This window comes from Thermobia domestica, chromosome 14 (genome assembly GCF_964235325.1).
Source record: "Thermobia domestica chromosome 14, izTheDome1.hap1.1, whole genome shotgun sequence".
In the NCBI taxonomy this organism is placed as follows: domain Eukaryota; kingdom Metazoa; phylum Arthropoda; class Insecta; order Zygentoma; family Lepismatidae; genus Thermobia; species Thermobia domestica.
The window spans coordinates 120,414,512-120,441,027 of NC_137467.1; the positions used below are offsets into that span (position 1 = coordinate 120,414,512).

Here is a 26,516-nt window from a genome sequence, read left to right on the forward strand (position 1 = left end):
TGTGTCTTATTTATTACACAATAAATAAATAAATTGAAAGACAAAAATTAGAGCAAATTTTCCTTTCTGTTCAAGTCCAGAAAAGCTAGCCAATTAGCAAATAAAAGCTAATGTTGAAGATAATGTTGCAAGAATTCCAAAAAGAATGAGGAATATATTTTTCAGTTTCTATGCGTGCATAATGTCTTATTAGCTTGTATAAATTATTATCATTATATATATATATATTACCATTATTCACAAGAATATGTAACGAGGTGTACTTCTCCAAAAAGTTATTTGCAAATTTTTTAACTGAAGCAACAGATCCAACATCCAATTCCATACATTCGACGCTCCCGCTATTAAGACCAGTCTCCTTTAGCTTCTTAACTGCATTTTGGCCTGCTTCCATATTTCGGCATGCTACAAATAAGCAGTATAGAGTAATACAATTAAATAAACTGATTTCCAGCACAAATCTAAGTTTACTACATCATAGTACATACATATAGCGAACTCTCTTATTATCCGACTGGTTAGTGACTGACACGATATGCGCCAATAATACTAATTTGAAATATACAAGAACATTTACATTTCCAGTTATATATATATATATAATAAAAAAAAGTACACCCAAAGCGCTCTAAACCTGCTGAAGTAATAGTGTACAATTAAGTATAATCTTCAAATCAATAAACTGGAGAAATATAAAACAATTTGTTGTCATAAAAAAGGCCCTTACCCTAAAAGCACTTAGAATTATCCAACTGTTGGCATGAGTTTAATATATACATATATTTATTTATTTATTTATTTTTATGAATACTAAATATGCCTACTAATTCAAGAATCATTCATTGTCATGCTATAAAGTTCTAATTAGACATTGAATTTTCTTGTTAACTTTCTGAACTTCTCAGGCAATTTATTGTATTAAGTAGGATAGCTACGACAATTTTCCATTGTTTTCTGTTATCTACAGAAAAATTCATGTGTTTTCCTGATCAATTTATTACAACATGCACCATAAATAACTATTCTTACGTTCAGCTACAATATTTATTTAATCCAACGAAAACAAAATTAATATTTATAAAACTATACATGAATTATTGTTGAAGTGTTTTACAATATCTTGCAACATCTTTGATGTTCTGCGCTGCTGCGTTACGCAATTTGTAGAGAAATACTACCACAAGTTTTGGAATTTGATCTTTATGTCAAAAGAAAGAAAAGTTCTACGTACATAAAGGAAAATGCCATCTTTCAGGGCTATAAACTGCCGACAATAAGAAAAAAATCAGGTTTTAAAGTGTACCAGCTTGAGAATTATTTGAGTAGTTGAAACTATCTCAAACCGTTCGACAAACTATAGAGACTAGAACTATTACTACAAGTTCTATCTAAATATATTTGCGAACCGGATTATACCTATGAAACAGATTTTAACAGAGCAAGTTGAGGTATTCATAGTAAATATTATCATCACTTGTTGTATATTCAGAAGCTTCCGTTTACCACGGCCACCTGCAAATCTCTCTCATTTTGTTATAATTGTCTTTAATATCGTCCACTTGAAATCTCTCCCCTTTCTTATTTACCTACCACTCTAACGTCTATCATATCCCTAGTATGATAATTTCTTTTTAAATAATTCTCTCTTTTTAACTATCTCCAACTGTTGCTAGCGCCTTCACATTAGTATTTAATTGTCCAATTAAATTTCTTTGTTTTTCTCCATACCTAAATGTATATCCTCCACTATACATTCTAAGAAATAGATATTTTCCCTCTGATTTATGCATATCTGCTCAGAAAAGTGTTGGCAAAATCTACTATTGACAACACCGCTCGACTGTGCAGTTGACCTTCTGTCCCCTCCATCTCTTGCCCAACACACGAATCATGCACAAGCTTCGAACACAGACAAACAGAGGGCAAGAAGTAGAGAGTAGCTTTTTGTTTGTTTGTTAAAACATTGTCTGCCTAAAAACATTGCATGAAGTGCTACGCAAAACAACATTAAGTGCTATTTCTTATTTTACTTTAAATTAAGGAAACTACTATAAATGTCTTTTCTTTTCTGCATTATGAGTACCTCGTATATACAATTCTTAAATGTATTACGTAACGATCCCAATCTTATGTACCAGTGGGTATTTTATTTATGATACTTTAAAGATTTCACATATTCGTAATATCAGTGACCAATATTCCTAAAGCAATCGATACGAATATGCATGTGTCTATGGCATTCGGAGCCCATGCTTTATGTGCGCAAGCTCCTAGATTCAACTCGTGTAGGTAGGTTATTAGTAGATTCCTTGATTTATGGTTTAGGGTCCTTCTCAGCATCCAAGACGTAAAACAATCACCCAGTACTTTTACTTTTACTTTTACTACTACTACTACTACTACTACTATTATTATTATTATTATTATTATTATTATTATTATTATTATTATTATTATTATAACCCCGTGGCTACTCTATTTTTCGAAAGTATTTCTTTAGTTTTCTGGCCAACTTCCATCTAGAGTAGCTGTCCCTTCCTCCTAGAGTGCTAAGTGTTTTCTTATTTTTTACATCTAATTCTTATCCTTGGCTGGTGGGGTTGGTTAACGCAGATGGCAATTAGTCAACCGATACTGTGACAGTATGTCGCAGTGACTGTGTTGCAGCAGGGCCTTCAGCGGCTAAGCAGGGACATTTCCATCTGTCCGTTATCTACATCCTCATAGATCTGAGTAGGAAGGGTCGTGAGGTCTTCTTGTTCTTAGATACTCTGGCAGTGCTGAGAAGCGATTTTTTTTTTTTTTTTTTTTGTGTCTGTGTTTTGGATGGTCCTTTTCTTTGTCTTGCTCCCTAGGCCAGCGGAGTTCGACCTTTTCTTTTCTTTTTGATGAATGTAGTTTTTATTTGTCATTTTTTAATATGCCAATAAAAATTGTCCATATTGTGATTGCCCAGTTTACGGAAGACAAAAAGCAGTTAAATGTAAGAAATGTACAACTAAATGTCTTGTATCATGTATTTCAGTGGAAACTGAAGGAAATTATGTATGTAAAAACTGCGTGGAACAAAAAGACTATGATAACACTGGAAATAGAAGTGAAATGAATAAACAGAGTAAATCTAATCTGAGTGAAAATCTTTCTTTCGCTACTTTTCAGAGGCTCATTGAAAGAAATAGCTCTATCAAAATTCTTTAGATAAAATGACTCAAATTTTCTTGAGAAATAAGAGCTCTCAAAGTTGAGATAACTTCCTTACGTGATGAAAATTATCAGTTGAGGTCTCTTTTACAACAGAATGTAATCATGTCCGATCATGTATCTAATATGAAACTGTAAGTAGAAAATGATCAAAGCAGTCAGGTTAAAGAATTAGATCAAGAAAATAGTTTTCCACCGCTTGTAAGTGTTAATAAAGCATCAGGTATGACTAATCGGAAGGATGATTCGGAAGGAAGTTGGGTTGAAGTCATTTCAAGAAATCAAAAATGACAAGTAAAGCTGTTAATAAAGACAATGTAAACTTAAATCAAAATTTGAATGTAGGTATAGGAATAAAGAATAATTTACGCAAATTGAGTGTTGGTCGTGGTAATACTAAAACAGAGTTGGTTTCTAATGCAAGGAAAAAGGCTTTGTTCCTTACAAATTTAGCCCATCTACTTCTGTTGAGAATATTGAAGAATTATTAAATGAATATGTAAAATCTGTCAAATGTACTAAACTCAAAACCAAATATTACTCTTATTCCTCATTTATATTGAAGTCCCTGAGTTTGATTACAATGTTATACGTGATCCTAAAATTTGGCCTAAAGGTATTTTAGTTGGTCCGTTCTATGGAAAACTAAAGAAATTAAATGTCACAGATAATATCGAAGAAGTCAATAAAAGCATAGAGACTCGTCATGGAGAATATTGAGTTACGGTACCAAAATGTACGTGGATTACGAACTAAAAATAAACAGTTTTATAGTTCTGTGGCAGACTGCAAATATGATGTTGCTGTCACTGAGACTTGGTTAAGTAGCACTTACATTAATGATGATTATTTTCCCGACACTTACTCTTGCTTTAGATCCGATAGACATTATCAATCTCATGTTTGTGAGAAAGGTGGTGGTGTTCTCTGTGCAGTGAAACAAAACATTAAAGTAGTGAGGCGAACTGATTTTGAATTTTTTGAAGAAAGTGTTTGTCTAGAATTTTCAAGGAAAGTTGGAAAAAAATATTTTATTATTTTGTGTATATTTTCATCCTAATTTGCAACTGAATGTATTTAGTGAATTTTTTTAGGCCTTTTCTAATAAAATAGATATTTTACATGATGACATTTTAATGGTTGGTGATTATAATGTATCCAAAGTGGATTGGGCTAAGAAACAATTTTTAACAAATATTCATTACTATGCTAAATGTAAGGCTAAAATTTTATTTTCATTTCTGGATGGTATTAATCTTAATGTTGATTATAATGAATCTGACTTAGATTTGGTAATATCTAATTTTAATTTATGTACTTCCAAGAATGTCCAACCGATTGTCGTTCCTGACAGTTTTCAATATCCCATTAAAATTACGTTTCCTTTTTACTTCAATACTCTGATAGTTGGTAATTCTTCTCGTTTTGCTTATCATAAGGGCGATTATTTAGCCCTCTATCAACAACTTCTTGAAGCTGATTGGACTAACATTCAACCCGACCCGTTGAGAGCACTAATATTCACCATAGCTACTGTTCGTAAGTCCTGTGAGAAAGATTACAGTGCACAGTTCCAAGTTTCACTGTTTCATTGGAACTATATTTTCAAAGTTTCAGTGTGTAATAAATTGTTGTTTCATTGAATGGTGTAACTTTAAGCTGTAACTCTGAGTCCCTATTAATATTGAAAGATTTAGATGCAGTAAAGATTAGTGTTAAATATTAGAAAGTGTAACTACTCATTCTCCTGTATCCTTGAGCAATACTAGTTCTTTTAGGGCAAAAGCTACAACGTTTATTTTAGGGGAAAACCATGAAATTCACACACAGGCAATCACTATGATGGGCAAAAATCACGGAACTCCTGAAACATGAGATTAATGATAGTTACAATCAGGGGTGAGGCGTGCTTCTTAACCAGGTGTAAGAATTAAGATAAGGCATATTACCATCCCTTTTTCTCCCTCAATTTAATTTTACGATTGGGATCCATGAAATAAGGTTGAAAAACTATGAGCTACGGTTTTCTATGTCCATAGTCCTCTGCACAATAAACAAAAATTCTGTTTTCTCACTTTATTCTTCGGAGATGGAAAGGATAGCTGATTCTCACACATGAAAAAACGAATAGGAACACCTGCTGTCTTTACATTCTAGTCAAGTTCTGCTACGGACAATATCTAACGGTATTTGTAAGCTAGCACGAAAACTATCTTACACAGAATCGAGCAAGCACTAGCAGTGTTGTCATAGGCGTGAGCAGAATCACGTAGTTCTCCCTTTGACGTGACAGTGGCACAAGTAGTACATTCCCACCAACTACATATCTACAGGGTGTTTCAAAACAACACCAACAGCGTTTGGGAGGTGATTCCTGACACCAAGATAAGACAAAAAGTATAGACCAATTTGGGTATACACCGTTCCCCTGGGTATAATGCTTTCTTTCGGAGTTATAGACTGCCGGAAACATGAAAAAATGAACTTTAAAGGTTTATAACTCCAAAACTATGGGACCTACCATAGTCGGGCCAAGACTTCACTTAGGAACTAGTATGTGCCCTATCCAAATATAAAAGTTTCATGATCCTGCGGTACTTCCGCAACAATTTTTATAGGGGTAGTTGGTGAGTACTTCAAATTGCATGCCCATAGCCGAACTCTCTCAATACAAATTGTTGCGTGAGTACCTTAGGATTCTGAAACATGTATTTTTGAATAGCGCACATATTAGTTCTTAAGTGAGGTCGACCCGACTACGATAGGTTCCATACTTTTGAAGCTATGGATCTTTAGTTCATTTTTTCATGCTTTCGGCAGCCTATAACTCCGAAAGGAAGAATTTGTGCACCCACGTTGGTCTATACTTTTTGTCTTATCTTGGCGTCGGGAGACGTTGTCGGTGTTCTCTTGAAACACCTTTTATATATACTAATTATTTGGGAAAGAGCAGCAAAGTCATCCGCAGTCGAGTTGCGCCGCATGGTGTCGCTACTGTCAAGTAGGGGCGAAATACGTTTTACATTAGATTTTCTAATTTTACCATTGTTCTAATGTATTATCAATAAAATTTCGTATTCGTAATTTGACAAGTTGAAAGAAAATTATTAACAACATTAAATTAGTTTTAAGGTCTACTTTTATAATTAAGTTAGAATCGACTGTATATTTGAACTGCAGGATTTAGAGCTTTGCATTCACTGAACAATTGGATTCCTTAGTAGAGAATCGGTAGTTACTGATACGTCAGCGTTCAACCCTTTGTGTAAGTTTACTCCTGAGAGCCACCGAAGGCGGCGATAACCACAGGATTACGCACCGTAAATGCCAGGAGCTTGTCTTTGGTAACAGAAAAAAAAGTAGGCCTATTTTCAGTTGTAAACTCTTTTTTTTTTTTTTTTTTTTTTTTTTTAACAGGGGGAAAGAGTAATCTGCTATCCAAACTAACAAGAGAAACAAAAGTGTGTCTATATTTGCAGTTCAAAACTTTCCTAAATATTTATAGTAGACTAACGCTGCACCTCGGTATATTTCTCCTGTAGCGCGTACCTAAACTACAAAATACACGTATATTTTAATTTCAATTTACTTAAAACAATTCATTATTACGAGTATCACTGTTGGTTTAACTTAACTCGGCAACAAATAACGCTGTTTCATTTTACTACTTAATGCTGTCAATTTTACAATATATGCAACACAAAGAAAGGGGAGGGAGACATGTATTTTACTCATAATAGAAGTTGAAACAAACCTTTCGAAACATTTTCATACTAACCTATCACAACATGCATGTCACACTTAAGTAGCTTCTTCACTACTTCCAAACCAATTCCTCTGGCTCCACCCGTTACTATTGCAATTTGACCACTTCTTAACGGAAGATCTGTAAGAAAAGATGTATATATGTATATTAATTAAAGCATTTATAACATCATCTCAGAAAAACTAAATCAAATTTTATAAGTATGAAATGGATATAGATATATTCGATGTGTTTTAAAAAAATACTTGGAAAAATGAAATATTCATAATCATATTGTACTTAACACTTTAAGAACAATGTTCCAGGATAACAACAAAATGTCTAAACCAGTTATTTCCAACTGGCCAATATATGACGTAATAGCGTGCTTTAACAATCAGAAACAGAGTAAAGAGAACAAGCTGAGCAGAAGAGGGACAAAGGGAATGTAATAAAATGTGTTGGCAGCGTACGATTAGTCATGAATTCACAAGGAGTGCATCTGCAAGACCATCGACTACGCCTTCTTTGTTACCACTGTATTTTATAGTTACAGGGTCTGCTCCTTGTTATCTCCGCGTGGTTTACAGAGAATGAGAATAGTAAACTGAGACTTAACAGACCATTCAGTTGGAAATGACCAGAGTAAGCACACAAAATATTAATGAGGACATTTGTGTATTATCATTGATACTATTTCATGGACATTAATAGATTGTTTCTTTCTATGGTGATAGTTTCAACATTTACAAATGAATAACAAATACAAAAAAGATAAGTGAATTTGAAATTGTGAGTGATATAGCAAGAAATGTATAGAGTTGTTCGTAATTTAACATTTAACAATCATATAAACCAATTGATTGACCAGGCGTACAGAAACTTTGGATTCATCATCAAGATCAGTAAAGAGTTTACTAGCATTACCGCTATCCAAAAGTTATATGAGCACTACGTTCGTACAAAACTCGAATACGCAGCCACTATATAGAACCCCCCCCCCCCACACACACACACACAAATAATAATAATAATATAGAAAAAAGGTCAGAATAAACATTTAAGGTACTTGGCGTATAGGGAGACACAAGTATATCCGAAGACATACAATAGTCAATCTTTAAACTTTAATACAGTATGTCTAGATCAATACACTCAGTGAGTGAACTACGAGTGCAATGGTACAGTCCGCACCAAAAAACTGCAACATGAGCATGTAAGTTTATTGTGAAACGACGAAGTCTTTTGTTCCAAAATAAATGTCGCCGGATGCCGAGGTTTCTCCTGGTGTGATTCGTACCACTTAGACGTTATGTTGATTTCCTGCACTGTTAGGCGTAGTTTCGCAATAAACTTGCATGCTCATGTTGCAGGTTTTTTGCTGCGGATTGTACCATTGCACTCGTAGTTCACTCACTGAGTGTATTGATTTGGAGCTGTCAAAATATATGACAAAACCTTCCAGGTGCTTGAAATCAGTACATGTGATTTTCCTGTTTGTCCTCGTGTTCCAAAACCAGCAAGTGGCACTATGATCTTATCTGTTTGTGTGTCGGGACTGTGACTGCCATTCTAAGAAATTCACTTACAGGAAAGAAACATTTGTTTCCGAAAAAAATATACATATATTGTAGTTACTCATCGGAAATGTAACGCGAAAAAAGTAACGCAAACTAAGTACGTTACTTAAAAATTTGTAACGCGTTACCGTTAGTTATTTGGGAAAAAATGTAACGCGTTACTAGAAATGTTACTTAAAAGTAACGTGTTACTTCCGTTACGTTACTTTCCAAGACTGCTTCAAGAATTTAAAATACGCACTCCTACAAATGTAACTCGTCTTGAAAATTTCAATTTCTTTTATTGCGACAGATTACACACGAATGGAAACAAGAGATTACCAGTATGGAGATTGAATACAACCTACTATAGGTTAACAAAACATAGAATAGATTTGGATAAAGTCAATTCACGACAATTCTCTGTAATGTAATAAGAAATAATTGTAGATGAAAGAACATTAATGATATTGCAACCGCATTATAACTGTAAGTGTATTTTAATATGAATGTATAAATGTATTATATTTGCTTAATATACAGGTATGTAACAGACACTGTAATTGGGTTATGTAGCCTGTTGTGCCTAGAAATAAATAATATGCACAGTCTAGAAATAGCAGCTGGGGCTTAATGATTAACGTCCTTCCTTTGGAATGGTGTTAATGTTCTTTTCACAAATTGCATGTTACTACTTTATCTAGCCTGTTGCTTTTGAAGAAGCGTCAATGGGGACGTTTTTACATGCTTTAATTCAATTTCCAATGATTTAACCGCATCCTCAAATCTTGTAACCACAAGTTAATTCATTTCCCGACATCACACAATGATGAAATTTTACACAGCAACACAAGTCGAGTGACAATCCAATATTCCATTAATATATACATACAGAGGGTTGCAAACGAGCGCGCTCATTTGAGCTAGCGCACGTGAGCGCCCTCATTTTTCGTAAGTTTTATCATGAGCTAACTCGTTTTTGAAAAATATAAGCGTGAGGTAAGTTTAACTCGAAATATAGGTGAGTTTGAGTGTAAAACACACTCAACATTGCATATTGTTATCTTCACAAAATGTAATTGTCCATTTGTACGTTTGCTGTTGTCCGATCTCTGAGAAGAGACTTTAAATACTAGTTTGTCATAAACAAATAACGCACGTTAGGGAGATAACGATAGAAACAGCTCGTGGTAACTGGAAGTGCATTTCTTTTAAGTGATATTTTAGTTGGCGGAATTTGTCATTTTTTTTAAATATAAAAATTCTCTCTTTGTTTTAAGATATCAATTATTTTTTTTAAAATTTCTCCATGTATAACAATATAAGTAGTACCACAAAATGTTTGACATTTTTCTTTTCTTTCGTTTCCATTGTAAACTTGAAGCTTTTAATGTCTTCTGGATTAAATTATATATATATATATATATATATATATATAGGGGAAGGTAGTACACAGTGGATCAATTTTTAAAACTTTCAGCATAAATCCGTTTAATGTAAGTATTACTGGAAATTGTTTAGTGTAGAACATGGGCACAAGTCTCCACTACATTCGTAAGTAATTTATTAATTTGTAGTGCTGCTCTGTATCTTACAGTTACAGTTAACGCTAATGCTTGTAAAGAGATTCACTGTGTACCACCATCGTACACAGTGGATCATATATGCGTACACAATGGATCAAACGAAGAATGTATTGAAAGTAATGAATAGAAACGTATGATAAAGGGCCCCATCATTTGAAAATCTCCAAATCTACATAAAATTGTAAGCATTATTGTCAAAATCTGTACTATTACTCACAATACAAAATAAATTTTAAAATTCTAAATAAAAGTTAGAATTGAAGTATTACAAGATCTTAATAGCATACTATTAATTGCAGGAATTGATTACCAAAATAAATAATACAAACGACTCTTATAAAACAAACGTTTTAGAGAATTAAATTGATATCTTGTACAGAGAATCATTGGTTCCGGATTAGTAAATTTAGAAGTTTAAGTAATTATGCACAATAGCATAAGCAATTTGTTATAAGAATGAAGAATTCAACTTTCTGTACTGGATTAAATTTGTCTGATTATGCAAATTATTAGTCAAGAGGTTTTGGAAGCCCTCTTACTATTCAAATAGTGTGTATGGGTTAAATATCTGGATTATTTGGTTGGATGAAACTTTCAGGTAAGATCCAGATCGAAATCTAAAGTCGTTTTCATTGTTTTTCCTGAAAGAAATCTTACAAGAACGTAATCACCAGGTTGAACTTCTCTTTGACTCTGTTTCAAATCATCATAAGTAGTAGTTTCTGTCTCTAAAGTAACATCGACCGTCTTCCTTAGGCTGAGGGACATAATCGTGTGACAAACTAAAAGATTTCGTTTTCTAAAGTATCATCATCATTTGAGGAATCTTTTAATACAAGTGGCTGAAAATCATCATTCTCCATTGAACTACCATTTTCTTTCACTGTCTTCGGGACGGAACGTCTTTCTTGTATCCTTTTTGTTTCAGATTGCTGCTGAATTTGGACTCCCTTTATTTACTGGATTTGCCTTCAAAACGTTTGGCTCTTTCCGGAGTGTCTGTGAAGAAACGACTTCTGCCTTTCTTTCTACGATGTTTCTTGAGGTAACACAAACACACTGTTTAAGTTCTTCTTTCTGGAAAGCATTTTTTTTTTCGAATCTGCATCTACATTCTCTACTTCTTGAATTAAAGGATTGTTGATTAAGGAAGGTACATTGATTTGGTCTTCTATCTGTTTTTGCGTACATACAGTGTAGAAAAGAACCATTGTCTGTAAACACATTTGGATCGTAAGGAAACATTCCTGTCTTTCTAAAACCTGTTTTGATGTTGATTGAAATCACTGCTCGTGTAAATACTATTTCCAAGATTGAGCTGCTTCGTACATTGACATGGATACTCTTGGGTTTTGTAACAATCAAGTATCCACAGCTGCATTTTAATGTGCTTTCAATGGTACGAAAAAACAGGCACATCCAACTGGTTGTATTTTATTGCTAGAATGTGGTAACAATTTTTCATTCATCCATCCTGATGGAGTTCTCAAACTAAGTGGGTTAGGCGATGCCTCATTGATCATATGCTGATCAAAATATTTCCTAGGATAAACCATAGCTGGTGGCAAAAATATAAACGATGCTCACAGTCACACACGTCATAACGAGGACCCCATTTTCGCCACTCGTGCATAGATTTAATTGCATGGCTTCTTTCTCTGCTAATATTTTCTTGGATGTCTGAACTGTTCTAGTTCATGTTTGAGTTGGAAATACGTGAAAGGCTACAGAATTTGGGATATTTCGTAGATAAGTTACATAAATTACTAAAGAATGTCTAAACATTGTGTTTGTTGAATGACAACAATCTTGAGAGTCCAAGATTGACGCTTTCCAACACATCTTCGGGATTTCTAACATCTTTATAACGATTCACTCTAGACCTGAAATTTTGCTTTTTCCCATGAAGCAGGTATCGATATATTGTTGTTCTTGGCAATTTCATAATCCAAATGCCTCACGGCCACGGTAGACTAACACATTTTGTTGCACATGTTTATATATTTCGGAAGTAAATGCTCCAATTCTGAAAAGGAAATTTATCGTACAGAATAATTTGGCTTCATTTTAGCATTGTCACCGGGTACTTTCTTATCTTTTGACATGTCTGTTCAAAGTTCTGTAATCAATGTTCTTCAATTTACCAACACGTCTAATTGAATATCATTGCTCTACCACTAATTGCTTTGATTCTCTCATCGAAATATCTTTCATGTTGCCTTGCGTGTATTTCCTCGTGGTAAAACCATTCATCTGTACCATGATAGTAAAAGTTCCGTAAGATCCCAATATTATGATATGTTTCTAAATGAGTATGCCAAATACTTGAATTTCTATAAACACAATGAGGTACAGAGTGGATCAGTCCACTGTGTACCACACCGATGTGATCCACTGTGTACTTGTTGCTGTCAACCCAAACAATTTCCCACGACAAGGAACTATTAAAGTAGAAGAACAAAATAAACAATGTTATATTACAAATACATTCTTACCTACTTCCCATGTCCATGATATTCTAAATTACAAGATAAATCACAAAGTCAGAGCATTCACTTCTGTTACTTAATTTTTTACTTTAGCACGAGGAAAACAGATTTTTCACTTCACCACAAGTTAGAAGCATCCACAGTTGTTGACATTTCGTTGATAAGTGTGTAAGCTGAAAACAGAATAACTGACATGCGCTAGTTGAATTTATGCAATAAACAAATGAATAACGCCTTCTGATCCACTGTGTACAATGATCCACTGTGTACTATTTTCCCATATATATATATATATATATATATATATATATATATATATATATATATATATATTGCAAGAAATGAATTATGTATTAGTCGGGTTTGGGTATTTTATTTCGAGGGACGATAGGAGAGAAAAATGTATGGAGATCAGGGAAAATCTATTGCGATCGAGATTTTAAAGGATTTACATGTTTCATGGCACCTACATACTGAGAAATTACTTTTTAGAATGTCCGTCTATCCATTCGTTCATCTCGATACACAGGGTGGCAGTTAACGCCACCGAAAAACTTTCGGAGGCGACTACTTACATAAAATGAAAGAAAAATGTTCTAATAAACATTGGTCGAAAAACGTCTTCTTTCAGGGTTATGAACGGCTGAATATTCGAAAAATGACGTTTCAAAACGCCCTGCCTTAGAAACTATAGGACCTATCCCAAGTGGTTTAAGAAATTACACAGAAACTAGTATGTGCTCCATCTAAATATTCATGTTTCAGAATTCATCGCATCCGCGAAACAAACGCATCATTAGTACTTAAAAGAGTACCCTTATACCTCACCTTCTTTTTTACAGTTCGTTTTGCCGATAATGGAGGATGGTAAAATATTGATATTTAGATAGAGCGCATACTAGTTCCTGTGTAATTTCTTAAACCGCTTGGGATAGGTCCTATAATTTCTGAGGCAGGTTGTTTTGAAACGTGATTTTTCGAATATTCAGCGGTTCATAACTGAAAGGAGACGTTTTTCGACCAATGTTTATTAGAACTTTCTTCTTTCATTTCATATAAGGAATCACTTCCGAAAGTTTTTCGGTGTTGTTACCTACTACCCTGTATATTTGCCTAGAGGCCATACTGTTTAACGTAACTACAATAAATTTGAAACAAGTTTTTATAAGATTTTCCCGAAGAGTCGAAATTTCTTCCTACCCTTCAAAATTATGGTTGTTTATTGAAGGATGTAAATAAAAAAATCGATTTTCTCAAAACATAAGTGCTAACAGGGTGTAACAAAAAAGTACGGCAAAATTTCAGGGGTGGATTCCTTATGGGTAGACAAGCAAAAAAATTATCACCATATGTTGGGAAATACATCGTTACAGAGTTACGACCATTGAGCCACCTGACGGTGTAAAATAGTTACGTTCTGGTCGCTCCTTAATGCGACTCAATTTAAACCTTAATAATTCAGCCCCTAGATAAGCTAGGAAGATAATTTTGCTATCTATTTATTCCTGAAGGACAATGCTTTCCGTCGATATGTATTTTATGTACGTGGAGGTTACCATGGCGGACGGGAGAGGATGATTACGTTTTTTCGTTGTTGTTGTTGTTGTTTTTGCATCAGAATTTTGGGGATGACATTCTTTCCTCCTTGAGGGTATACTCATAAAGTGCATATCGGCGGTAAGTTTCATCCTTCAGGAACACGTTGTCACCAAAATTATCTTCCTAGCTTAATTAGGGGCTGAGTTATTGAGGTTTAAATTGAGTCGCATTAATGAGCGACCAGAATGTGACTATTTCACATCGTCGTGACGGCTCAATGGCCGTAACTCTGTAACGATGCATTTCCTGATATATTGTCATATGAATTTTTGCTTGTCTACCCATAAGGAATCCATCCTGAAATTTTGCCGTGCCTTTTTGTTACAACTTGTATAAGTGATATTAATAAGGAATACAACCAGTATGTTTTGTGGCCACTGGTATGCGTCAACAAAATGCCAAGTCCTATGATAACTTTGCGCATCCAAATAGAAAGGGGACATCTTGCAGTTCAACAAGATTAAAAAAAAAAAAAAAAATCAGAATATTACATTCCTGGACGCCTCCAGGAAAATGACAGTTTCACTTTGCACCGCGCGAGTCATGGTGGATTTAGACATGGGCCGCTACTGGTCATATTACTAAATTAATGTACCAAGAATACTGTTTGCACTATTTCCGAAAGTAAACAACAGTATTCTCTCGTCTATCCGGCTCGCAACTATCCGTTGCGTGTTACTTGCCACGGTGTTACTTGTCACTATTGGAATTTCGTGTTACTTGCTACGGTTACCTTATCGCATATTTATCTATCTATGACAGCGTGTCCGTTGCCACGCATTTGCATCTAGATTTGATATTGAGGGGGTGGGAGTAATTTAACTGTGTTGTTTTATCTTGGCTGGAAAGCTCATTCTAGTTTCTTATAACAGCGAAACACACTTCCTTCCACAATTTCTTCTTTATATATATTTCTTCTTTAATGCTGGGCGTTTCTCTATTTCATCAATTAATTTTTCATAGTCTTTATCACTAATTAAAGACATGCTAGTCACTAATCAAAGAATGCATTAGTTTCCATTGCGAGCACTTCTTTTCACGCGCTACACACGGAACGAACTGTTACGTGAAAAAACTTGTAGAAAACGTTTATTTTTCACCTTTCTACCTGGAGATATCTCGGCAACTTTTCTGTTGCCGTCGCCTCAGTGAGCGGACTCCCATAAGATTCAATGCATTTTTAGATGTTGCGCAACTGTTCCGTCGCCGTCGTCTCAGTGAGCGGACTCCCATTAGACTCAATGCATTTAGCCAGAGCAACAATATAGTTGCCCGACAAAATGTTGCCAGTGAGCGGTAGGCCTAAGGCAACAGCTTGGCGACGAAATAGTTGGGCAACATCTGAAAATGCATTAAGTGTTATGGGAGTCCGCTCACTGCGGCGACGGCGACAAAAAAGTTGCCGAGGTACATCCAAGCAGAGAGAGAGAGAGAGAAAAAATAGATGTTTTCTACAAGTTTTTTCACATAACAGTTCGCTCCGTGTGTCGAGTATGAAAAGAAATGTTCGCAATGGAAGCTAATACATGTATGTCTTTAATTACTGGTAAAGATAATGAAAAATTGAGGAAATAGAGAAACACCCAGCGTTATATAAAAAGAAAAGTTTGCAAGAATATTCAGATATAAATTGAGAGAAGAAATTGTGGGAGAAAGTGTGTTTCGCTATTGTAAGAAACTGGAATGAGCTTCCCAACAAAAAAAAAAAAAAAAAAAAAAAATAACACAGGTATTTACATAGGAGTCTATTACATTTTGAAATGAAAGTGAAATGAAAATGAAATGAAACCTTGGATTTTTGTTCCACGGTTATGCCGGATAGGCTAAAGGAGACGGCGATAATGAGAATGAATGAAATGGCAAGATGAAGAAAGTGGGGGGAAATGGGAAAACCCATCTACACGGTGTTTGTCCACCACAAAACCCCACTTATAATCATTATGACGTGCGACGCGCAAGTGACAAGGTTCCACCTAGGAGTATGGATCGAATGTGATGTAATATATAAATCATTGCGTTTCTTCCATGCTTTCAGGCGGCAAAATGAGCGCTCGAATTACTGAAGAACTTCAATTGTTTGTGTAGATTTGCAAGAATACTCCTTTCATCAGAATCTTGTTTTGTTTCTTGTATTTCGTGCGAGTTTTGTGACACGCATAAATGTAACTAGGCAGGGGCGTCATTTAGGGGGCAGGGAGTGGCATTTGCCCCCCCCCTGAGTTTGAGATTTATATAGATTTTATCAACAGAATAGTAGCAAATCAGTGAAAAACGCGAAATTTTACTTATTTCAAGGGATCTTACCCCCCCCCCCCAATCAAAATTTGAAATGACGCTTCTGTAACATGGTTCCTATTTCTTAAATCAGAAAATTGCTTTGTTTCTTGTGTTTCAGGTGATTGCCTTGCTTTGAAAATTGCTTGGGAAATTAATCCCACCCCCTCAAGGTCAAATCTAGATGCAGGTGCATGGCAACGGACACGCTGTCATAGACAGATAAATATGCGATAAGGTAACCGTGGCAAGTAACACGAAATTCCAATAGTGGCAAGTAACACCGTGGCAAGTAACACGCAAACCAACTATCCGGCCTAGTTAAAAAAAAAAAGAAAAAGAAAGAATGAAAAGAGGAAAGAGAGAGAGAGAAATTCCGTAATAAAATCAGTAATATTTCTTTAAACAATCTAGTCTACTTGTTTCATAAAAAACATAACTGTGCCAAGGAGAAGCAGTCATATATGATGGACATTTTCAAGAAATAAAAAATAAGTTTTGGATCTTTTAGGTCTACCTTTCCGTATTTGTGTGATCATTTAACACACGATCATTTATCAACGTTAATGTTTTGTTTGTTTTAAACTTGTATGTATATCATACAAGTATCATGTATATCATGTTTTCTCAACTTGTGGTACGCGAGCCTTGCTGGGTGATATTTTATGATATATGGTAGTACGCCAGTGGGAAAGTTGAGAACCTCTGGTTTACATTACTTCATGTTTCCTTCACTATTACTAAATTTATGTTAAAATTTGTAGGCTATTTTTAATGTTGACCTTCCTTTTTTTGTAACATTTTAAAAAAAACGTACAGTAGAATGCGTGCCAAGTAATTGTACTAAAAGGTCAGGTAATTTTAATCAGCAGGATTTAAAAAAAAAAAGAAAAAAAGAACAAAGAAAAGAAAAGACAAGAAAAGAAAGACAGAAAGAAAGAAAGAAAGACAGAAAAAGAAAGAAAAAAGAAAGAAAGAAAGACAGACAGACAGAAAGAAAAAGAAAGGAAAAAAGAAAAAGAAAGAAAGAAAGAAAGAAAAAAGAAAAAGAAAGAAAGAAAAAAGAATGAAAAAGAAAGAAAGAATGAAAGAAAGATGGAAAGAAAGACAGACACACAGACAGACAGAAAGAAAGAAAGTAAGTAAGTAATTAAGTGTGTGTGTGGGTGTGGGTGTGTGTGTGTTTTAAACGGTATGGGTGCAGCAAGAAGTGAGTAATTGTAGAAAGGCCTATCTGACTTTTTCTTATCGCCTGCCCTTCCGTTACCTTAGGCCGGATGGTCGGGAGTCTACTGTATTTACATTTACGGAACGAGGCAAAACGAGAAATTTCGAGACCAGGCTATAATTTTCGAAACGAGACTAGGAGAGGTTTCCTGAGAATCGAGAGGAAATTAGATTTCTACAAAAATAATAATAATAATAATGAGAAATGAGACGAAAAAATGTTATTTCTTGTCTCGTCTCCTGGTCAACACTAGCTAAGGATTAAAAGGAAAAGCTATTATTTTACTCTATTTCTAAAATTTAAATCAAAATTTACTCCTTTGCTTCTATAAATATTGAAGGTCTCAATATGTTTAATGAACGACTTCGTTCCGTTCACGTTCCTTTTCCGAAAATAATAATAATAATAATAATAATAATAATAATAATAATAATAATAATAATAATAAATAATAATAATAATAATAATGACACTTTCCTTTCATAGCTCCATCCTTTCGACCTCATCGTTCCTTAAAAGAAATTGTCTGTTGTAGTTTCAAACCTTATCCTTCTTTCTATTATTATTTTTTGTTAGGCAATAAATACATACAGTAACTACAAACCTGAACTAGAATTTCGAAAGTACAAGCTTAATTAAAATTTGATAGATATTACGAAAGTTATCGTGGAAATTGACCAGTGTTTTTCAACCTTTTTTTCCTTTGGGGCACACCAAAGTACGTTTCAAACTTTCGCGACACCCCTGCATGAGATTTTTTTCCTTGATGCAAAAAAGCAAACACTTAAAAATGCATACATTTTTAATAGCAAAATGGAGATTTCATATTTACTTTCAAATGCTCGTAGCTCAGGTCCTAATTGGCCTAACCTAGGACACATGAAACAAAAAGCAGATACGCAGAACAGAACAAAGATCCATAAAATTATAAATATAACGTGTTCTCAAATACTATCGTCGTATGTTTGTTTTCATTTATCTATTAATTTTTTAATTTGCTTGGCCCCCAAATATCATTCTTATTTTGTCCTGGGTCGTACGTAAACAGTATAAAAAACTGGCAATCACTGTTGTAAAATGTCATTGAAATCTTGTCATTTCTTGGTTTATGCATGCATACAGAACTTAAAAGAAACCACCTATGTTTTGAAGCAGAAATATTACCACATGATACTATTTCACTGGCACGCAACTTAACGTGTTACTAAGCCGAAAGTTCAGCATGAGAACTCCTCCATACATAAAATATATAATTACATAATAATAATTATATAACAGTAATTACGTACAAGAAATTATTCCCTTTGCTTTGGAATTATTAACAATAACAATTTTTCACCAAGGTCATTACTTCTGAACACTTCTATAAAAAACTGAGGGCCTGGCTACGGGTCCAGGTGTTTTAGTAGGTATGGTCGCCTCCTTCAGTAGTACTAGCATGACAACAGGACATTGTGATAACATATCTGAATGTGAAATTAGGAAGTTTTCTTTCGACACAAGCGTAACCAACATAACTTTATCTACTACTTATACAGAATTTCTAATTGTCTACAGGAATACATTTTTTATCCTCAGAATCAACAACTGGAACTTCTGGAGATATGCAGGGTAGTTCCGGAACCGTATTTAGATGTGGTAGAAATTGATGGCAAGCATACAAACTTCCTGACTGTTGCCAGAAGTTATATAACAAACATACCATCGTACAAGACGTCATGAAGATTGTTTTTATTTTGTACTAGTTTAACAAGATTTAGAAGCTCCACGCAAACGTACCATGAGCACGATATGCATAACTTGCATATGCGCACTCGCATTAGATAAACGTATTACGGGCAATTCAAGGATTGATAAAAGCCACTAACTTTACACAAAAAATCCATCATAATCATAGCTATTCTGCCATTACTGGCAGGTCACTTGCCGCAACTGAGAAGCTTCTATGCCTCACAGTCTTCGTTTTTATGTATGATTTTTCTGTTTTCATATCACCCATTAATTGTAGTCTTCTTCGCCTCTTCCCTCTCTCTCCTGCCACCATATTCTCTAGCACATCCATAATGATACAGTTCCTTCTTAGCCAATGTTCCAACCAGTTTCTCTTCCTTCTAATAATATCTTTTCTCCCCACTATTTCTAAGACTCCTCATTTGTTTTCCGCTTGATCCAGTTAATTTGCTCCATTCTTCTCCACACCCACATCTCGATAGCTTCCAGTCGTTTTTCATCAGTTTTGTGTAATGTCCATGTTTACGACCCATACAGTATTGTCCGTTCACTCTAGGATGGAAAATTGTTTACGAACAACAATTGTAGTGCGAGCGTCAAAACCTTGCTTCTCACCCCTACATGTTTAATTCACGGTTGCCAGGCACAAGAATCGCCGAACCGAATGTAACTACTTCTGCACACTCATGGACTAATTACTAATACTACATAAATTGCTGCATTTGAGATGACTGCGACGTTAACGACATGACAAATCGATTTAGTTATTATGTAAAACAATCTTACATACAATGTCCACTCAATTTTGTACAAGTGTTCTTGTTCGAAAGTGTGAGAAAGCCTTGTACGCCTGGCAATATTGTGTAACTGCAGTTTGTATTGTAAACAATAAACAGAGAGACCAAAGACCGTTAGGTTCGCTGGACAGCATTGTTTTTATGATATGGCGACAAAAACGTATTGTACTGATTGTAAACAGGGGCTGGGAATTTCGATGCGAGTATAGGTGGAAATATTCTCGCCACATATTGCCTGTTGGTTAAGGTTTGCAATGTTACAAACTGCTACGTCTAGAATTTCATACTAATTGAACGAGCTTTGAGAAGAATTAGTATGATGCAATAATTATAATTACTATCAACCATAGACTTCTTACATACAATGTCCACTCAATTTTGTACAAGTGTTCTTGTTCGAAAGTGTGAGAAAGCCTTGTACGCCTGGCAATATTGTGTAACTGCAGTTTGTATTGTAAACAATAAACAGAGAGACCAAAGACCGTTAGGTTCGCTGGACAGCATTGTTTTTATGATATGGCGACAAAAACGTATTGTACTGATTGTAAACAGGGGCTGGGAATTTCGATGCGAGTATAGGTGGAAATATTCTCGCCACATATTGCCTGTTGGTTAAGGTTTGCAATGTTACAAACTGCTACGTCTAGAATTTCATACTAATTGAACGAGCTTTGAGAAGAATTAGTATGATGCAATAATTATAATTACTATCAACCATAGACTTAAAGTATTAGGAAATAAAGCATGGTGCTGTAAGAAGAATATAATACACATTGAATTACGTGTTCAAAGTACAGTATAAAGCGAAATTCAACATGTAAACATTTTAAAGCAGTACACATTTGTCCTGTTTGGGTTCCCTTACCAGACACTGTTCAACCAGGGATGGATCCAGGACGGACTTCTTGGGGGGAAGGGGCAGTGGATTGTAATACTGCTACTTAGCTACTATTAAGAGCTCCAAACTCTAGGATGGGATGCAAAATAAGAAAGTTCTCTCTTCTGGGGGGGGGAGGCGATCGGCTCGATCGCCACCCCTGGATCCGCTCCTGTGTCCAACACAAAAAAGGCATTAAAATAGGTAGATCGAGCGTGTGTATGAACCCAGCTCGGCTTGGTATTCCTTATTAAGGTTTTCCTCAGTCCCACGAGGTGAATGCCTAGATGCTAGCTTCTGTAAGGCCAGAATTGGGCCAAACACTGACGCTCCAGAATAGGCGGGAGATATATTCTGCCAGAATATTATGTTGCCAACACTTTAGCAAATATTGTGGTGGTGCGTTCCGATATCCTTTTTTCCTTTTATGGCTCCTTAAATTCGTTATGAAATAAATGTAGAAGTGTTTCTTTCATTCCGTTTCTTTCTTTCTTCTCATCTTGCTCAAACTCGCTCTCTTTTCCCCAGCTTTTTACAATCTGAATACTATCCTCCTGTGAGCAGGTTTAAAGAGACCAACCTCATATGATTAAGTATTAGCAGAACTGTACCAATAAATTCACATAAGAGACAGCGCCGTAACTTAGATTTTTTTTCTGGGGGGCAAGCATTAATACGTGTATTTGGGCGTGTATTGAGAAAAAGTAGTTTTTCAATTTTTGGGCACCCCTATTTTTATCGTTCTCTTACTCTTTATGGGCCCTCCCTCACGATAAGGTTTGCGGGCCCGTTACTTACGCCCCTGAACTCTTTCCATACATGACAAATTAATTAAGGGAACAATATTGACAAATCTCAAAGCCATACGGATAAACGTTATTTCTAGGGCCCCTAATAGTAGACTTTTTTTTACTGAAATGGGCCCACGACTCATTTTTGTTTTATTTACCTTTTGTGTGCTGCTTTGTTTATGTAATGTAGTGAACCTGTTTGATACTTCATTTATAATTTCATGTTCGTATCGTATATGGATTAAGAAAATTTTGTCTAAAAATGGGCCCCCTTCGAACGGTTGGGAACCTCCCTGGGGGGCCAGTTGTCCCTTCTTTTCCGCCCACAAGTTATGGCCCTGATTGGAGAAGAAGTAAACTGTTTCGAAATTTACGCAACTTGCAAATACCAAACCCTATTAGTGCTAAAGTTGATGAGTTAGTGCCACTGTTACCACTTTGATAAGGGGAAAGAAGGGGAAGGACTGCTAAGATTCGCTAGCCAGGTTTTGTGTCAAAATATAGCGTCAAGCTATAGTAAACGGACAATACAATACTCCACACGAAGCATTTTATGAGAGTTTTTCTCAACTCTTTATTTAAGGCCCCACAAAACAGACTTTTCTTCCCCCTAAAGCAGCGTTTCCCAACCGGTGTGCCGCGAGGAAATCGAAACAAAATTATTAATTCTATAGCAATAAATTGCAAGACATAGGGAAAAATTGTATATTTGTTATTTCATATTACTATGAACCTCTATTATGAATCTACAATTTTAAGTTTCATAATGATCGAGCTTTCTTCTCTGTGAGAAAATCAGTAATCACAGAAAAAATACCACGGTACTTTATATTTACAAATAATAATAAAAATTTATAAGTGTGCCGCGAGAATTCAAGCTACCCCCGTAGTGTGCCGCAAGTTGAAAAAGGTTCGGAAACTCTGCCCTAAAGGCTTCTTTCGCCACTCCTATCGTTGCTTTTATTTCACATTCGCACTTCATATCATCACTAATAATACTATCCAGATACCGAAAATTAGTCACCTGTTCAATTTTCTCCCTTCCTGCTTCTATATTTGACATCGACCGCTTCGTTCCAATCACCATGGCTTTTGTCTTTCTAACATTTATTTTCATCCCATATTCTTCACCGCCCTTCCAAATCTACGTAAATTCAACATATCGTCACAATAAGAGCTTTCTTATTCTTGTTCTTAAACCATGTTTTTATAAGAAAAATAAATACAAGTGATCATAAATTATTCTTAATGTTTTCAAGACGGAATGTATATTATGCAAGAACACTGGGACGCATCAGCTTACAGAAATTGCTCTTCCTTAACGCTTACTGCTGTCATCGCGAATTCCTACAAAAATTGCCATTCAAGACGTTTTCAGTAGGTCATTTTTTCAGTATGTCATTTGATCAACATGCAAGAAATAAGTCTGCACACTATTTGTGAAACTAACTCATGCGTATTTACACTTTTACTACAGATCGCACTTAGATAGGCTTCCTTAATTGCTTCCTCAAAGCCTTCTGCCCACAGGTTAAAATCGTGCTTTAATTAGAAGTCCTCGGTGGCGTGCACCTCAAAATATCTGTTTATTCTCATTGTTTACATTTAACAATTTTTTTAAAATATGATATTATTATTATTACGTCTATTTAGAGTTTGCCCACCAACCACCCCAAACTCATCATATTTATGCAAATATTTAAGAACTTCGTTATACAGGCAAGCGACATCTATTACCGTGATGCACAAACAGACGTCTGCCGTTTATTCATCTTTATATAGTGGGGGCCCTGGCAACCCTTACAGTCATTCTACGCTGACAAAATGAAGCTTATGTGTAGGCAATACACTTGAAACAATAACAGAATTATTGTATTTTATTGAAAAGAAATGCGTAATGAATTTATGTTGAAAATGTTTTTTTTTTAAAAAAAAAAAAGGTGCGTAGAAGAACAATTCGTTGAATTTGATATTTGCCACGCCCCCCATCATAGTGCCACATTATATGCACACCATTATTATTATTATTATTGTCCGTAGAACATACAGAAACAAGAATTACGCCTCTAGACCAATTGAGTGAAAAGGTACCTTGTCTTATATGAAACCGTCCAGAAAATAAATGTAATTAACATTAAAAAAAAAACTCAAAAATTTGGCCAGTTTTGCCTCCATCCATATAACCAACAAGTACTGTCGCAAGTTATTAGCATGTGGTGGACTACTTCATTGCATCACATACCAATTTTATGACTGTATCCCCAAGGGGAGGAATGTCCAAAAAAAAAAAAAATAATAATAATAATACACGGGGGGACGTCGTGGACGTCGTCCCCTTACTTCCAAAAAATCAGTGGCGTCCCCCATTTTCTAAAAACAAAATACAATTGGTAAATATAGGCACGGGGGACGGTGTGACGTCAAGTGTTCCCCTACCTTATCACCACTTTTACCCCTGCTCTACATACATAAATGCATACCGGCAGCAAGCTTCGTCCTTCAGGAACACATTGATACCAAAATTATCTTCCTAGCTTAATTAGGGGCTGAGCTAAGGTTTAAAGCCTTGACGCAACAGTTGCGTACTTCGACGTTTAAAGGTTAATCGGATGAATCAGAATTGCAGACTAAATGGAATTGTTTCTAATTCGATTCCTTTGTTTTAGTGTCTAAAATCGTTTTCAGTATAAAGACTCTAGGGGACATGAAATTCGAAATGAAATGAAATCTTTGAGTTTTACGTCTCACATTTATGCCGGTTAGGCTAAAGGAGACGTTGATGATGAGTAATGAATGAAATGGTTGAATGAAGAAAGTGGGAGGAAACGGGAGAACCCTGAGGAAACCCACGCACACGGTGTTTGTCCACCACAAAGTCCACTTGGCGGGGGCTGGGATCGAACCCGGGACCCCAAGTATCAGAGGTGAACGCTCTACCACTGAGTCACCGCAGCGATGGCGATGTTTCGGCCGTGATAGTTCTTTTATATACCTGAAATATAATCATGTTTTCTGTTGCACAAATGATATATATAATATAAATCTTAAAAATTCATAACGTTATTAGGAAAGTTAACGAGGTTTTGTTCTTTCTTTTTCCTTTTTTTAATCCGTCATGCAAGACCTTTCACCTCCTGAGAACGAAAGAAGGAAAAAAGTCTACATACAGGAAATTATTACATAAGAAAGACAGAGCTCATTACTGCTGATTATGACACTAGTGACTGATTTTCTTAATATTTTCCATCGTTATATACATTTACTTTCCATTTTTAAGTTCCATGCAGTAGCTCAAGATGTACACAGAACATGTACGAGGTGTTGCAATTAAATAACGAGATTGCCCAGCTCCTGTCGCGCAGGATCGTGCGGGGGGGGGGAGGTAGCTAATGATGTGTTGTTGATCTTGAACCTTCATGAGCAGCCACTGTTTGTTTCATGATTCTGAAAGCTTTCTTTTCTTTGCAGGCTTGCATGAAGAGAACAGTGTTCTGTAGTAGTGCCGGAATCATGGTGAAGTTGAGTAGCGCATTAACATCAAATTTCTGGTGAAATTAAGCAAAACACTGACGAAATGTTGTGCAATATTAAAAGAGGTGTATAGTGATGGTGCTAGGTCACGTGCGCGAGTTTTCGAATGGTACAAACTATTTTCAGAAGGTAGGGAGGAGGTCGAAGATATGAACGACCCGGCCGCACTTTGAACTCTAGAACGGATGAAAATGTTCAAAAAATTAATGAACTTGTGCGAAAAGACAGACATCTGAGCATTCGGATGATCGCAGACATGATGAACATTAACAAAGAGACAGTAAGACGAATTTTGCATGACAATTTAAACATGACACGAGTTTGTGCAAAAATGGTCCCGAAAAGCCTCTCAGGAACAAAATCACATTCGAAAGAGCATTTGCTGTGACGTCATGGAACGACTCAAAGCAAAACCAGACTTCCTAACACGTGTCATCACATGTGATGAAACATGTAGTTTCCAGTATGACCCAGAGACTAAGCGCCAATCCATGCACTGGAAGATTCCCACATCGCCAAGAATGAAAAAAGCACGAATGAGCAAGTCGAAAGTGAAGGCAATACTCGTCTTTTTTTTTTCGATATCAGGGGTATCATCATGACTGAATGGGTGCTTCAGGGTCAAACGGTGAATCAGACCTACTACAAAGAAGTCCTAATCAAGCTGAGGGAAAGAATAAGGAAGAAGAGACCGGATTTGTGAAAGAATGATGCATGGATCCTCCACCAAGACAATGCGCCTGCCCATAATGCCCTTTCTGTGAAGCCGTTTTTAGCAACCAAGCGCATTCCTGTGCTCGACCATCCTCCGTATTCCCCAGACCTGGCTCCCTGTGACTTACAGCATTGCTTTGAACAATGGAAGCACGTATGCAGCGATGTATAGATAGGGGAGGAGAGTATATTGAAGGGAATAACAGTCAATTGTAACTTTTTTTCCAATACATAACATTTATGACACCAGCCTCGTTATTTAATTGCCACACCTCGAATTTGAATCCAGTGACACGTTAATATTCACTAAATTGAGAAGTTACTTCAGTGTTTAACAAATCATTTAATGTTGTATTATTAATATAAAAATATAAGTCCTCCTGATTGACCGACT

At 35.6% G+C, this 26,516-nt stretch overlaps 1 protein-coding gene across 1 annotated transcript in view; it reads right to left on the reverse strand.

Moving 5' to 3' along the window:
* The window catches only part of LOC145670299 (polyprenol dehydrogenase-like), a 117,913-nt gene that overhangs the window by 13,750 nt on the left and 77,647 nt on the right, over nt 1-26,516 (reverse strand). The window contains exons 2-3 of the mRNA XM_081738768.1: nt 6,980-7,087; nt 232-405 (exon numbers count right to left, since the gene is read on the reverse strand). Coding sequence (XP_081594894.1) covers nt 232-405; nt 6,980-7,087 — 282 coding nt within the window. The remainder of the gene's footprint in view (nt 1-231; nt 406-6,979; nt 7,088-26,516) is intronic.